The 13,196-nt window shown below is 47.1% G+C and overlaps 1 protein-coding gene across 2 annotated transcripts in view; it reads right to left on the bottom strand.

The window, feature by feature from the left end:
* The window catches only part of LOC120810835 (nectin-2), a 66,548-nt gene that overhangs the window by 35,507 nt on the left and 17,845 nt on the right, over window positions 1-13,196 (bottom strand). For both annotated transcript variants that reach the window (XM_040165775.2, XM_040165773.2), the window contains exons 2-6: window positions 5,251-5,360; window positions 4,245-4,494; window positions 3,024-3,317; window positions 2,771-2,888; window positions 2,038-2,186 (exon numbers count right to left, since the gene is read on the bottom strand). In XM_040165775.2, coding sequence (XP_040021709.2) covers window positions 2,038-2,186; window positions 2,771-2,888; window positions 3,024-3,317; window positions 4,245-4,494; window positions 5,251-5,360 — 921 coding nt within the window. The remainder of the gene's footprint in view (window positions 1-2,037; window positions 2,187-2,770; window positions 2,889-3,023; window positions 3,318-4,244; window positions 4,495-5,250; window positions 5,361-13,196) is intronic.

Here is a 13,196-nt window from a genome sequence, read left to right as displayed (position 1 = left end):
CTCCTCGTCCTCCTCCGCTGCTGCTGCTAGTGAGTAAGAGAGAAGTCGGAAGAAGGTGGTCGGTCGAGAGAGCGCAGTAGCAGATGGAGGAGGGAGATGTTAGGATGAGGAAAGTGTGGGAAGTTCAACACTGGGAGAGACGAGAGCAACAACAAATAGAGGGGAAGAGAGTGAAGTGCAAAGTGGGAGGAAGAACAGGAGTGAAAACGTAGGATAAAAGACAGAGGAAGAAGGGAGCGGATGGTGGAGCGAGTAGAGAAGCAGCCAGGAGCTGAAGCAGCAAAGGGTGACTGATCCGCTCTGAGAGGCTTGGAGACAGACCGACACGCAAGCCATGCTGAGAGATAGCGGAGGCCGAAAGCACTGGAGATGCAGCGGCACAAGATTCCCAAAGGGGAGTTTTAAATGCCGTCAGCATGTGCTCTCCCTCTCTCCCTCCCTCATGCAAGCCTCTCTCTGTGTGAGGAGAGCTTGCTGGCACTGGGTTGTCCTGGCACACGTTCTGCGGGTTATTACTTTAAAAGCAACAGCCTCCACCTTTGTCCCCCTGCTCCCTCGACTGTTGCATCTTCCTTGCTTGTTAATTCTAAAACACAGCATGAGATGGTGACATCCTTTGTGCTACAGAAGCCAGTTACACCACTGTGCAGCAGTACAGAACGGCCCCCAGAGGAGTGGTGATGCATGCTGTGCCACCATAAGGAGCCAAGGGACTTTGAGAGAAATGGGGAGAGTTGAGAGCGAAAGACGGAAAAAATAAAAAAGGGAAATAAGTGGAGACGGAGTAAGAGGACAAGAAAAAAAAAAAAAAAAAAAAGAGTAAAAGAAGAAAATGAGGGCATGAAGTAGCTGGGTTGCTTTTAAACTAGAGCCACTTGAGATACACACCGCCTCTGCCATCACAGGCAGGATTCAGCCCCATGTCAGCAGAAAATAACTTCCGGTTAAGTGCAGGCAAGACTGCAAGAGTGGAGAGATGTATTTTGTATGAAGTGAAAATGCACGAGTTGCACCACAGGCACCATTACGTATGGTAAAACAAGCTACATGGCTAACGAGCACGCGCATTTGCTCTAGTCTCTCCTTTCATTAGTGACGGCAAAGGTTACTGCTGAGAAGCCACTAAGAAGCTTTTGTGACCGCGACTTTAGCGGACTGACAGATTTCATTTTAGAAAAATGAAAAGAAGAAATAACTTTGTGTCTATTTGCAACGCTCACAATGTGAACGGACTAAACTAAAACCGTGTGAATAACTGCTTTGTAAATGCCATACAATGTACAGAACCAATAGACGGACCTTGAGCACAGCTTAGGAAGAGAAACTCTCAGTTGATTGATTCAGTTTTACGGAGCACGTGCATAGACACGGAACTGTAACAGGCATTCTTAATAGGACAAAAAGGAAGACATTTGAAAAGCGAATACGCAAAAGCTTGCAAACACACACATGCACACATGGACAGAGCAGCTGGACACTCTAACCCTACTCTTACACACCGGCCTCTGCACAGAGAATGTGTGTGGTCATGTCACATGTGAGGCAGAACACAGCGTTTCCTCACCGATACGCTTGAGTGTGGCACACCAGGAAATGTGTAGCAGGTGTGATGAAAGGTCACTTGGCTCCATTCGATGGGTTGCGATGATATGAATGCTTTTCTACACAAGCCAGGGGAAGGTTTGGATGATGCGAACCAACCAATGTGGTTTTCATTTCAATTCTGAAATGTTAACTGCTTTACTGAAACATTTCCTCTAATCCAATTCATCTGCGCGGTCGCACATTTGCAGCCTGCGCAAATTACACGAATGGGTGGATTTGTGATGTCAGAAGTGATTTTAATGGTAATTCATCACTTTTACTTGTGTCAAGCACACTCTGTTTTAATGGAAACAGATTTGAGTGTATTTTTAAATGCCATCTGACCTACATCTTGAGAGCTGTTTATGCACATGGCAATACGTGCACACATGTAGTTATATGCTTTCGTGTTCACTTGTTGCAGTGTCTGATGGTTTGAGAGGTGAAACTCACCTCTGACAACAACTGTGACCTGGTCCCTGCCGGTTCCGATGCGGTTGCTGACCTCGCAGACAAAAGTGGTGTTGACAGAGTCGTCCACTTTCAGCACCTTCAGCACGTTGTTGGTGATCTGCGCCAATTCCGGCATCTCTCCTGACATGCTGGTGGGACACGCGCAGGGCGGCAAGAAAAAGACGATAAGGCCAAAACAGAAATAGAAAAGTTAAGAGGACTAGGAAGTTTGTTTAACTCTGGGCACAATGAGAGCATCGAGACAGAGAGAAAAAGACTGTATAGGTCATCTAATTGTGCTAATCTCTAAAGGGAATTCACTATCACACAGTGAAGGAAAATACAGGAGGAAAATCTAAACTTCTGGATCCGGGCCCCAACAGCCCCCCACCCCCCCCTATTTTTGAGTAACAGACATTCCATTTGTGTTTGTATTCTTTTTTATGTCTTACATTAATAGATAATTCAAAAATGAACGGGGAAGGAGTGCACCGTATTGTGCTTTTCATTCCACGAGGGTTAAATAACTCCATTATGAGAAATTATACTGCTATCTCCATAATCAGAGCGCAGGGGGGTAGTGGCAATAATACAAAGTGCTGATTATAGCTCCGTGGACCTGGAAATAAAGAATAAGGAAGATTAAGCGGAAAAGAGATAAGATAAAGAAGAAATACTGGGAAAGGCAAAAGGAGCAGGACATAAAGCCGGTGACGGATGTGCGGATACTCACGTCTTCCACTGGGTGGTCGTTGGAGGAGGGTTTCCGACAGCATTGCAGGTGAGTATCCCATTTGTGCGACCCATATACCAATTGTTGTCATAACCCACTATTGTCACCTGGGGGGGGTCTGAGGGAAGGACATGTGAAAGGCAGAGGGGAGGATGAAAATGGCAACAAACTCAATTAGAAGTGTGCAAACCAGCTAGTAATACATAGAATAGATAGTGCTGGGGTGTGTGTGTGCGTGTGCGTGTGGTCTTACACTGAATTGCTAGCTTCAACAGAAAGCTCTCTGGTTTGACCTGCGTCCTGTGCCCCACCACGCAACTGAGGTCTTTCCCGTTGTCTGCCGCTGTGGGAACCATGCGGTACTCGCTGGTCACGGTCACCGTGTTGTCTGCACCCGTATTTTTCTGCGTCGTCGCGTTGCCATTGACAACGGTCACCCAGGAGATCTCGGCAGGGGGGCGGCCATCGACTGACTCACAGCGGGCCACGACGACCGGTGTACTGCCCGCTAGCACCGTCACGATGGAGGCAGAGTTCTGAGGCTTAGCTGATGGATGGACGGACGGACGGACGGACGGACGGGTGAGGGGGTCAGAATGGAAAAGAGAAGATTAAAGGATGGAGAATAAGAATAATGAGGGGAAGTTAATGTGCACCATTATTGAGAAACAATTTGTTGAAATCAAATCCAAACACTTAATGCCGTTTTGTCCCCCAGTGTCTTTGGTTTATTTTACTAGAGGCAACATTGTTAAACACTTACAAGCACCGCTCCAAACATATCCCAACATTAAATCTTCTCCCTACATTTCTTTAATCTATTCCCCTCTCTATCGCAATCACCTACCAGGGTTTATGAACAATTGGACACTACTGGTCTGGTGAATTTCCATAAACAAATTCTAAATCACTACATGATCACTGCCATCCCCCAACCTCCACTCAATTTCCCTCCGTGATACGAGTGTTGAATCAGGGAAGAGCGGGCAGGACAGGAGCTGACAGCGGGCATGACAAGCAGCCGGATCAATACAGTGTCTTTGGGGAGGCACGATGCGTTGGAGAGTGAAGAGAGCGAAGCAGAGGCACTGGAGGCCAAGGTTGGACACATGGTTCCATTGCATTACCAGGACACAATTGATCTGACAATATCACTTATAATAGCAATTAAGCCTCACTGGACATGCTTTTAACCCGCATGCCACCTTTGGGAGAGCGAGGGAGCTAGAGAGTGGTGGGCGGAGACCACTTTGCAAAGCTGCAACAGCTTCAACGCACCTTGAATCAACAGGTGTAACCCTGCTGGAGAGACGGGCACCACGAGACGTAGGCAACTAGGTGCTTGGCAAGAAAAGCGAATTCATTGTCAACGGTAGTTTGACAGTTCTCTAGTTATACATTGTTTTGACTAAACCACATATTCATGGTATGAAAGTTGTACACACACACTACATAGATTATGTAAGGGACCTACCCAGCATGACCAGGTGTGTGATGCCTTGCTCGTTGCCGCTGGGGTAGGAGGCGTACTCGCAGATGTACTTCCCCTCGTCGGTCATCCTCACATCAGTTATCGCGATGGAGGGACTGGACATGCTTGAAGGACTGGGACTGAAGCTGACTCTACCCTTCACGGGCGAATCGGGGTAATTGGGTGCAAAGCTGGGGTGAAACACGGCGATGTTGGTCCTCTCGCCGCCTTTGGGCTCGTAGATCCATGTCACCTGTGGCGAAGGAGCACCGGGTCAGCGGTTAGGGTTCATACAGGAGAACAACAGCAGCAGGCCTCATTTATCACAGCACTGATAAGCGACACTGCAAAGCATTTTAAGACAACATCCACTAAACTCCACGGGGCCATGCGTATACTGCAGCATCCCAATCAAGTGGAGCAGGCATGAATATGGATGGGGCGCTCTGTGGCAAACCAAACAGTTGTGTTTTTCCCACTTCATTGGAACGCAACCAAGTGTTTATGTTACCACATTCAATCCCCTAAGGCAACATTAAAGTTAGTATTGTTTGTTTTAAGTAATAAAAAATTAAGCCTAAATGGGATAAAAACCACGAGGCTTCTGGATCATTTCAGTGGGTTATGATTTTCTAGAGTAAACAAGGCACAGGAATGTTTATTATCCCTGTTTTTCAATAAATTCCTCTTATACCTCTGTGGGAGTACCTTTCTCACACCTGCAGAATCAGGTTCATACATTATTTTACAGCAAAATAGGCACATATTTAGTCAAATATCCGCCTAATGTCCAATGTGTTTGCTTCGATTGTGAAAGCAATTGGGGCCTTTCGCAATTTCAAGCACTTGCACTGTGTCAGAAGAATGAGCTGCAGTTTGGGGATGAAAAAGACTTTTTTATTTGAATTTCATAAGACAAGCCCAGGTTAGAGCTGATGAGATTGCAGTTGTAAAAGGAAGTAATCCAACCCTAACAATAACCCCAAAAAATGGTAGAAAAAAGACTGACCATTGTGAGCTGAATCCCAGTGGCATCTGTGAAGGCGCAGCGCAGGTTGACAGTCTGGCCGGGATACGACGACACCTCTGGTTCCACCTTCACCCGCTGACCCGACGCCCCTGAGAGAAGCAGAGAAACGGCAGGAGAAACATTAATGTCCGTCTGCCTGAAACTAGCAGAGGAGACAAGGAAAGGGAGAAGAGGAATCCTGTTGGTACACAGTCTCCTAAAAAATGAGGACAGTGTGGAAATGTCTGGTACAACAGAGGACAGCATTAGTGAACCCGAGCAAGTAGGCCAGGAGTCTGGTATCTGGCATGTGCGTGTGCAAAAAAAAAAGGGATATGTGCTTAAACACAGACGAAAAGAGGAAATCCAGTTCCCTTTGGGACGCAAAAGGCCATAAATCATCTGGATGGTTTATGCTTTTCTGCAGCCTGCCATTTGCTGTGCCGACACATTCCTGTGTTACAGGAAAGAATTAAAATAAATATGCTTTTCTTAGTGCGTTGTGTCCACGGGTATGTGAGAAACAGAAAGAGGGAGCTTTTAAAACGACAATCTGTCCACGTTTTCCTGTGTGTGTGTGTGTGTGTGTGTGTGTGTGTGTGTGTGTGTGTAATCCAGGTCTCCGTGAAAATGTAATTACTTGTATGAGTAAGCGCGCATTAGTGTATGTCAGCAAGATGGCACCTGTTTTAAGTAAGAGTGGATTACCTGCAGATACACAATTTCAAATGTCTGCAGCCAGGGTCGGTGTGTGTGTGTGTCTGTGAATGCTGGTGTACTGTAAATGTCTCTAGCAGCAAGCTACACACATACAACAGCGGCAAAGAAACCATTTCCCTTAAAGAAAAACAATTACTTGCAAAACTAGTTCCACCAGTTTGTGCTGAGCCAAAGCAGTTGTGAGACAAATATGATGTGAACAGCTGATGGAGCGCATGCGCGCGCACACATTAAACCTTGACGAGCAATAAACACCACACCTTCTCTACTCTGGGGAGATCCGAGTTATCAATATAGCGGAAGAGAAAAGAGTGAAAGGAGCAAAAGACTGAGTGGGTAAGTGAAGGAAAACAGGCCTTTCCTTGAATAACAGAAGCTCTCTCAGGGCCGGCCCAATTTACAACCACAAAACAACCCCCTTCTGGGCCACAGAGGAACCGCTGGACAACCACTAAGCAGCCCGCGGCAGCAGCAGTGAGCTTTATTGGGCTGAAGAGGAACAGTTCGCTCTTTTTTTCCTCTCTTTGACAATTACGTGAGCATATCTGTGCAAGTGGAAGCACAAAAGCATGTACACAAGTCTCATGACAGCTCCTGACATATGATCTGTGACATATGAAACTGTCACTTAAAGACTAAGCTTCAATCCTCTGTCTATCCACCGGAGCTATTCTGACTAACTACGGATCAGCTTTGGGAGCGGCAGCTGCACGGTCACCACTCGACGCAGCAGAGCAAAGGGAAAAGGGGATGAAGTCTTACCGAAACCCTTGATTACTAGTCTTGCCTCAGTGTATGGACCAAAGTTAGGTCACTACACAATGTAGGACTGGAGGTTTCTTACTCTGCCTCACTTGTTTGCACGTGTGCAAATTCCCACACGCACAGCCGAGCTGGTCCGGTTGTCTGTCATTCGGAGGCCATAAGAAGGGGGCCGACACAGGTCAGCTCCTGCCGTGGCTCAGATGAGAGACCGGCTGGCCGTATGAGAGTGTACACCTCCAGGGAAATGAATATTACACACAAGATATACAAAGACTTCACGACTGCACGTCTTCATCCTCCACAATAGTCCCCAAATCCCAGCCCTGCAGTGTCAAAGACTGTCATTAGAAGAGCAGACACAGAAGAAAGAGTCAACGGGTGCACGTGTGTGCATGTGCACCGACAGAACAAGCTTTTGCGGGTATTTGAAATAGTAATTTCCAGCATAAATATTTAGAGCGCACTGGCCATTAAACATGAGAGCCGGAGAGGAGGAGGGAGACAAGAACTAAGGGAATTAAAGAATAAAAAACGGTTCAAGGGTAAGACCAAGAAAAGCGGGGGAGCTTCAGAGGGGGGAGACGGAGGGAGAGAAAGAGGGTTGGGGGGGATGGGGGTAGGGAGTGGTAACAGAAGCCTTGTGTCACCGCTGCTCTACTTGACAGTAGCTTGGCTGCCTGCAGGTGACACACAAAGACGGCCACCCAACGCACATAAAACAAACAAACGCACACGCAAACTGCCCTCTTCAGCATCCTCAAGTGGTCCGATGTCACCATTCAAAAGGACTGTCACCCCTCATTAGGTCTTCAAGAACCACATGATGTCCATGCACGCACGCACGCACACACACGCACACGCAAGTCTTGACATATTAACACAGTCCTCTCTGATCCCCCTCCCTGGTCATCCTGACATTTCCATATTTCTTACCATTTGTTTGTGAAGAGGAAATTAATAAGGGAAGGAGGTTAGGAGAAGTGTGAAGTATGAAAGGAGGAGACGAGGGACAGCCTGGGAATGCCAAAGTGATGGAGGATGTGGGAGAGTGGAATGGGGAACGTGGGGGGTGCAGGGAAAGTGGGGATGAAAGTGTGTGAAGAGAGCACGGTGCCAGGAATAGAAAATGAAAGAGGAAGTGCAAAGACGAAGGGCTGAGAGAAGAGGATCTCGAAAGAAAAAGAGACAATGTGGGCTATAAACAAGGTTAATAGGAGACAGCTGAGGGACAAAGGAGAGACATTTAGGAGAGCGGGATAAGTCAGAGAGAGAGTGAGAACAAAATGCACCAAGGGGTAAACTAAAAATGGTGGGTTGGTACAGTTGTGAGAAGAGAAGAGACGGGAGGTGTGGAGCAGGGTAGACTCCTCACCTGACCTTGTGAGAAACATGCGGCTGTGAACGGAGGGAGAATGAAGAAAAAAAAATGGACAGAAAAGGCCAAAATGCTATAAAAAAAAATCCAAACGTTCTCTGCAGCCCATTTGAGCCGGCCGAGGCTTATAAAGCGAACACGCGCTTATCGGCTGCGTCCGCCTGCCGCGCTGCCCGTCTGGCCAACTCCGACGCCTAACGGCATTCATGTCCTCTGCCTGATCCCCGCTGGTGGCGAAAAGCACAACGTTCAAGGGGAGAGGGAGGGCGGTCCATCACCTAAAATATCGAATGGCCTTCAGAGCTCACTGACTCTGCGCCATTTCATCAAGTTAGTGGCTTTGCAGCGTCAGGTGGGCTGGAATGAAGCTCCCCCCCCCCCTCTATTCTCTGTGCACGCGCACATCTGAAAGAGCACAGGAGAAACGGATAATGTGGGTTGGTTTTCTCACACCACGCTCTCAATAAGCATTTTGGGCTTCCGTTTTTTCTCCGAGGCCTGCGTGAATTTCTCCATTAACATTATCATCATGGTATTGTTGTGCTCCGTTGTCAATGGCTTCGATGCAGTGCCGTGTTGTCCTGATGAAATCGCATACTGCTCTCTCCCTCTCTCATGTTTTTTTTTGTAATGGAATAAGAGCTCGATGACGTGCTGCGTTTCCAACCTGAGGGGGCCTCTTGTGATGTTGGGATGATTCTGCGAGCTACACTTTGGTCTGACTTCACGCTTTACAAAAGACATTTTTAAATCAGGTGTACACACTTTTCTCATTTTTCTCACACTTTCTCCTTGGGTGTACAGGGAGAAATTATCTTTTTATGCAGGTCACTCGACAAAAGGTAACCATGAATAAAAGGAATGTGCGTACGGAGGGCCCATGTTTGTAATGATACATTTATGGCGCGTTTCCGTGCCACTGCATATTCACCGTTACGTTTGACGTAGGGAGACTGCGGGTTAAAGGCCTTAACTTCCACTCCGCCCTCTGAGAGTTGAGAAAACAGTAAAAGCACGATCCATCCGAACGGTTTCCTTCTCCATTGTTCAATGCTGCAGGTTCTATTCGCAGTGAAAAAGTGTCGCGTGTGTTTATGTGCCGGTGGTGGTTTCTAAATGAAACCGCTGCAAAAAAAAAGTTTGTGGCCGCCGGTGTGCAATTTAGTTCTTGGGGGATTTCTGGACACTGGCACAGAGAAACCGTTTCAATTCCACCATAATTACTGGGGTTGTAGCTTTGCACGGTGCAACTAGGAGGAAGTGGTGGCACATTTTCGGTTGTCTCTGGTCGTCACTCCACTCCGAATAAAACGGAGATCAACGTACTAACTTTGCCCATTAAGGACGTTGACTTCCAATCCGTTCAGTTCCTGAGTAGAATATTCAACAGCGCAGCAGGACAGTGACAGGATAACACTTCCCGTTTTCACAAACCAATGTAGCCTTTACATAGAGAAAGAGCTTCCTCTATAAATCTTCAATAACACAGGTCCCTTGTTACTCTGGATAGTGTAATACTTCAGTCATGCCCGACTAAGTTTTGAACAGTTACCTCCTTTGTGCAGCATTAAAAATTGGATCAAGCAGAGACGGTTAAAAGATGTGACTCATTTTAAATCGGGTGCCGGTGTAACTGCTGTGTAACTGGGTTTCCCGTGTGTGTCCTCCACACAGACACGGCCGTGGCTGTGTGACATGTTTAAACCGCCTCTGGTATCCACCATTGGCCGCCATCAGCTGAAGTCTGGAACCGCACCGACCGGAACCTGCGGTCGGCTGCTGCTGCTGCTGCAACCCGAGACCGCCGTAGCCGTGGCTCCTCTGACCTTCACACGCGCCCGAATGTGCACGCACATGCAACCACACAGACCTGCGTTTATGTGCGCGCACATACAGACACACGAGTAGATGTGGAAACTTTAGTATGCAAGGAGCAGAGTGGGAATGCAGCTTAGCTTCGACAGGCGAGGCAGTTTGACAAGCCAGGAATAAAACAAGGAAATGAAGACTTGTGATGCGCCTCGGCTTCTTATTGACCTTTCTATCGGGGACCTCTATGAGGGGCCAATTGATACCGCATGAGAAGTCTACATTTAGAAGTAAGCAGTGCTTATGACATCCAATTAGAATTCATCCACGCGGTACGATTTACCAGTGGGAGCAATCAAGCCGAAGCCCCTCTGTTTGATAAAAGGAAAACACTTAAAAAAAAACCAAGGCCATTGTGGGAGATCTGCGCCACAGATGTTCAATCAGCTTGGAAACATAAAGAGACACACGCGTTACACCGGGGTTGCATGCAGACAGCAGGTAAAATAAAACGCAGAAGAACCGAGCCTGTGATGCAACAGGAGCGGGGGGGAAAAAAGGTGCAAGAAGAAGAGAGCTACGCATCACTTTGTTCAGTAACATGATGAAATATTTGATAACTGACTCTGAGCACAGAATGGAGAAAGACGGGAAATCAGAGGGAGAATTGTGGAAGGAAGGGAGGCAGAAATGCATGAAATGTAACAGAAGGGGAGCGTAGGAGAAATAAGGGTTTGGAGGGAGGGACACCGAGAGATATGAGCAGGCTTCAAAGTGCCAAGGAGAAATGAACAGCTGGAGGAGAAATCTGAAAAGGGAGGTGTGTGTGTGTGTGTGTGTGTCTGTAAACCCACATGCATTCGTATATCGATACATATTCTTATTTAGCTGCCTGTCAATAACAAACATGCCTTCAGACTAAATCGAATAGCAATGGGAAAACTAACTAAGCATTTGCCAATTGAATTAAGTGCATCTTGATAAAAAAACAACCCAGCAGGGGCGTTTAAAATACCCTTAAGAAAGATCGTTTTGCACTCTTGAAACAATGAACATGTCGGCTTCAAATGCCAAACCCTTACTTCTGAATAGCTAGACCATGACCTTTGTCTTGCTGCAGGACTATACATCCACACAGTATGTATGAGTTGGAGGGTAACAGGAAACTTACAAAATGGTGGAATGCACAATGGGATCTCCCAGTAATTTAACTGAGGGGCCCAGGCACAAAACTATATAAATAGCCTTTGCATCCATCTTTGTGTGGAGCCTCTCCACTCATCCTTCATCTTCCGTCCGCAGTTATGGACATTCCACAAACTGATCATTTCGGGTCTGTTAAGCTCTGGCGTCCAAACTGGTCTGACACAGGAATTCTGTTTGTTTGAATGAAGTTGAACAGAACAGGAGCGATACTGGTTTCTTTACCAAAGCGCAACACAGCTTGCAACAAATTAACATTACAACCAACAACAGGCACAACATGCTTAATCATTTAGCATGTGCCACGCTAAGGGAAAACCATGCATTCAGTGCGAAAAAAAAATGGTGTGAGTGTTCATACAGAAACACATTTCCGCACGTACAACTGCTCCGTAAAGTAAAACCATGCACAGACGGACACTCCGAAACACACGATGGAGCGCACACGCGCAGGGTGGAGAGGCCCTCTTCTCCACTGGGTGAATAATTCATCCCCTGTGAGAACGGGAGCAGTGTGCTCTCCTCCTCCTCCCAGCTTTTCATTATTGATAAAGACCAACATCCACACTGTACCTGACCCAGGAGGGAGACGAGGAGAGAGACAAACATAGCAGTGTGATAAAAGCAGGACGCCGGACATGAAGGGATGCTGTGGCCGCGTGAAGCAGAAAGAAAGAGTGTGTAAAAAATGTTTTTTTTTTAAAAAGGGCTGCGAAAAGAAACACAACACGTTGTCGTCTGGCACTGGGGTTCCTTTTAGGGTCAGTAAAAATCTCGCCTGTAACGGGCAGTTTACTGCGGACGGAAAAGGACACAGCTCTCTCGAGCCAAACTAATAACTGCTGCTTCTACGCTGCCGTGCCGCCGCTATTGCTCCGACCCACTGAATAAGTGACTGAATAACTTACTGGCTGGATGGCTGACAGACCCCCGGCTCCCCTGCGGCTCCCGGCTCTGCTTTGTCTGCCCGAGCCCGGCACATCATTCTACCTCCACCGCACTCGCCTTCGCTCCCTCTGCATCGCCCGACTCCCCCCGCCTCTATGCCACAGCCATGTCCTGTCTTTTCATTTTGGAATAAATCCTTTTTATCCCTCTGGCTCATTCTGCTCTTCCTTGACGACTTTCTTTTTTCTTCTTTAAATTTTTTTTTTTTTTTTACACAGTTGGTTCCTTTTTGTCCGACTTCTTTATTCTAGCCCTGTGTGCCATCACTCTTCATGGTAATTGAACCCGGCATGTTATTTTAGCCCTTCATGTCATTTTGGGGTTTTACCTCTGTGTGACAGATCTGCAGTACGTGAGAGAGCATGAAATGTAAATCTGACTTTGGAAAACATTTTTTTTAGACAGGTCTCAAGTCAGAGTGGGAAACATCTTGATCCATTTCAAATTAAGCACGGTTATGCCTTGCACCTCTCCACCAGGTGTGGAAAAAAAAAAACTTGCCAAAACCTCCTTCACACTTTCACACTCTCTGGATGACTTTGCAAGAGTGTGTGCGCCTGTATTCAAGTCAATATCTCACTTTGGAAATTGCTGAATCAAAAGGATCAGGCGAAGTCAAAAGTGCGAATCTGGAGAGAAGTGCGAAATACTTACAAAATGTCCAAGGCCGCCTGTGTACGTCTTTATCTTTCCATCCATCTTTTCCTGTATATGGCTGCATGCACGCATACATCCGCCCCTTTGTATGGCAGATGTTAACATAATGTGATAATGCGTCCTATTTTTGCTTCCCTAACAACACTTGGATGCGAGTCTACCGAGGTGTCACAGAGGATATCTCAAGCCGGGTGTGATCCCTTCCCCGAATTAAAAACAGAGCTGTTGAAGTGCAAGGAATTCCATGGCAACCCCGCCTTCGGACTCAAACACAGCTGTGTCGCCAGGTTCTTTGTCGCCAACGTTCACCTCAACGTAACCTTGGGAGGTGTGTGTGTGGGGGGGGGTTCATTTCCTGGCTTCTCCTCCCACGGTTTGAGGGCCGTCGCTCAGCTCGCCCAACAACAGCGCTGTCGACGCGCAGCGTGTTCATAGTCAGAGGGGTGAGAAACCAATCCAATTCATACTG

Source organism: Gasterosteus aculeatus, chromosome 20, assembly GCF_964276395.1.
Source record: "Gasterosteus aculeatus chromosome 20, fGasAcu3.hap1.1, whole genome shotgun sequence".
Lineage (NCBI taxonomy): Eukaryota > Metazoa > Chordata > Actinopteri > Perciformes > Gasterosteidae > Gasterosteus > Gasterosteus aculeatus.
The sequence above is the reverse complement of the archived record's forward strand: the minus strand, read 5'-3'. Positions and strand labels throughout refer to the sequence as shown.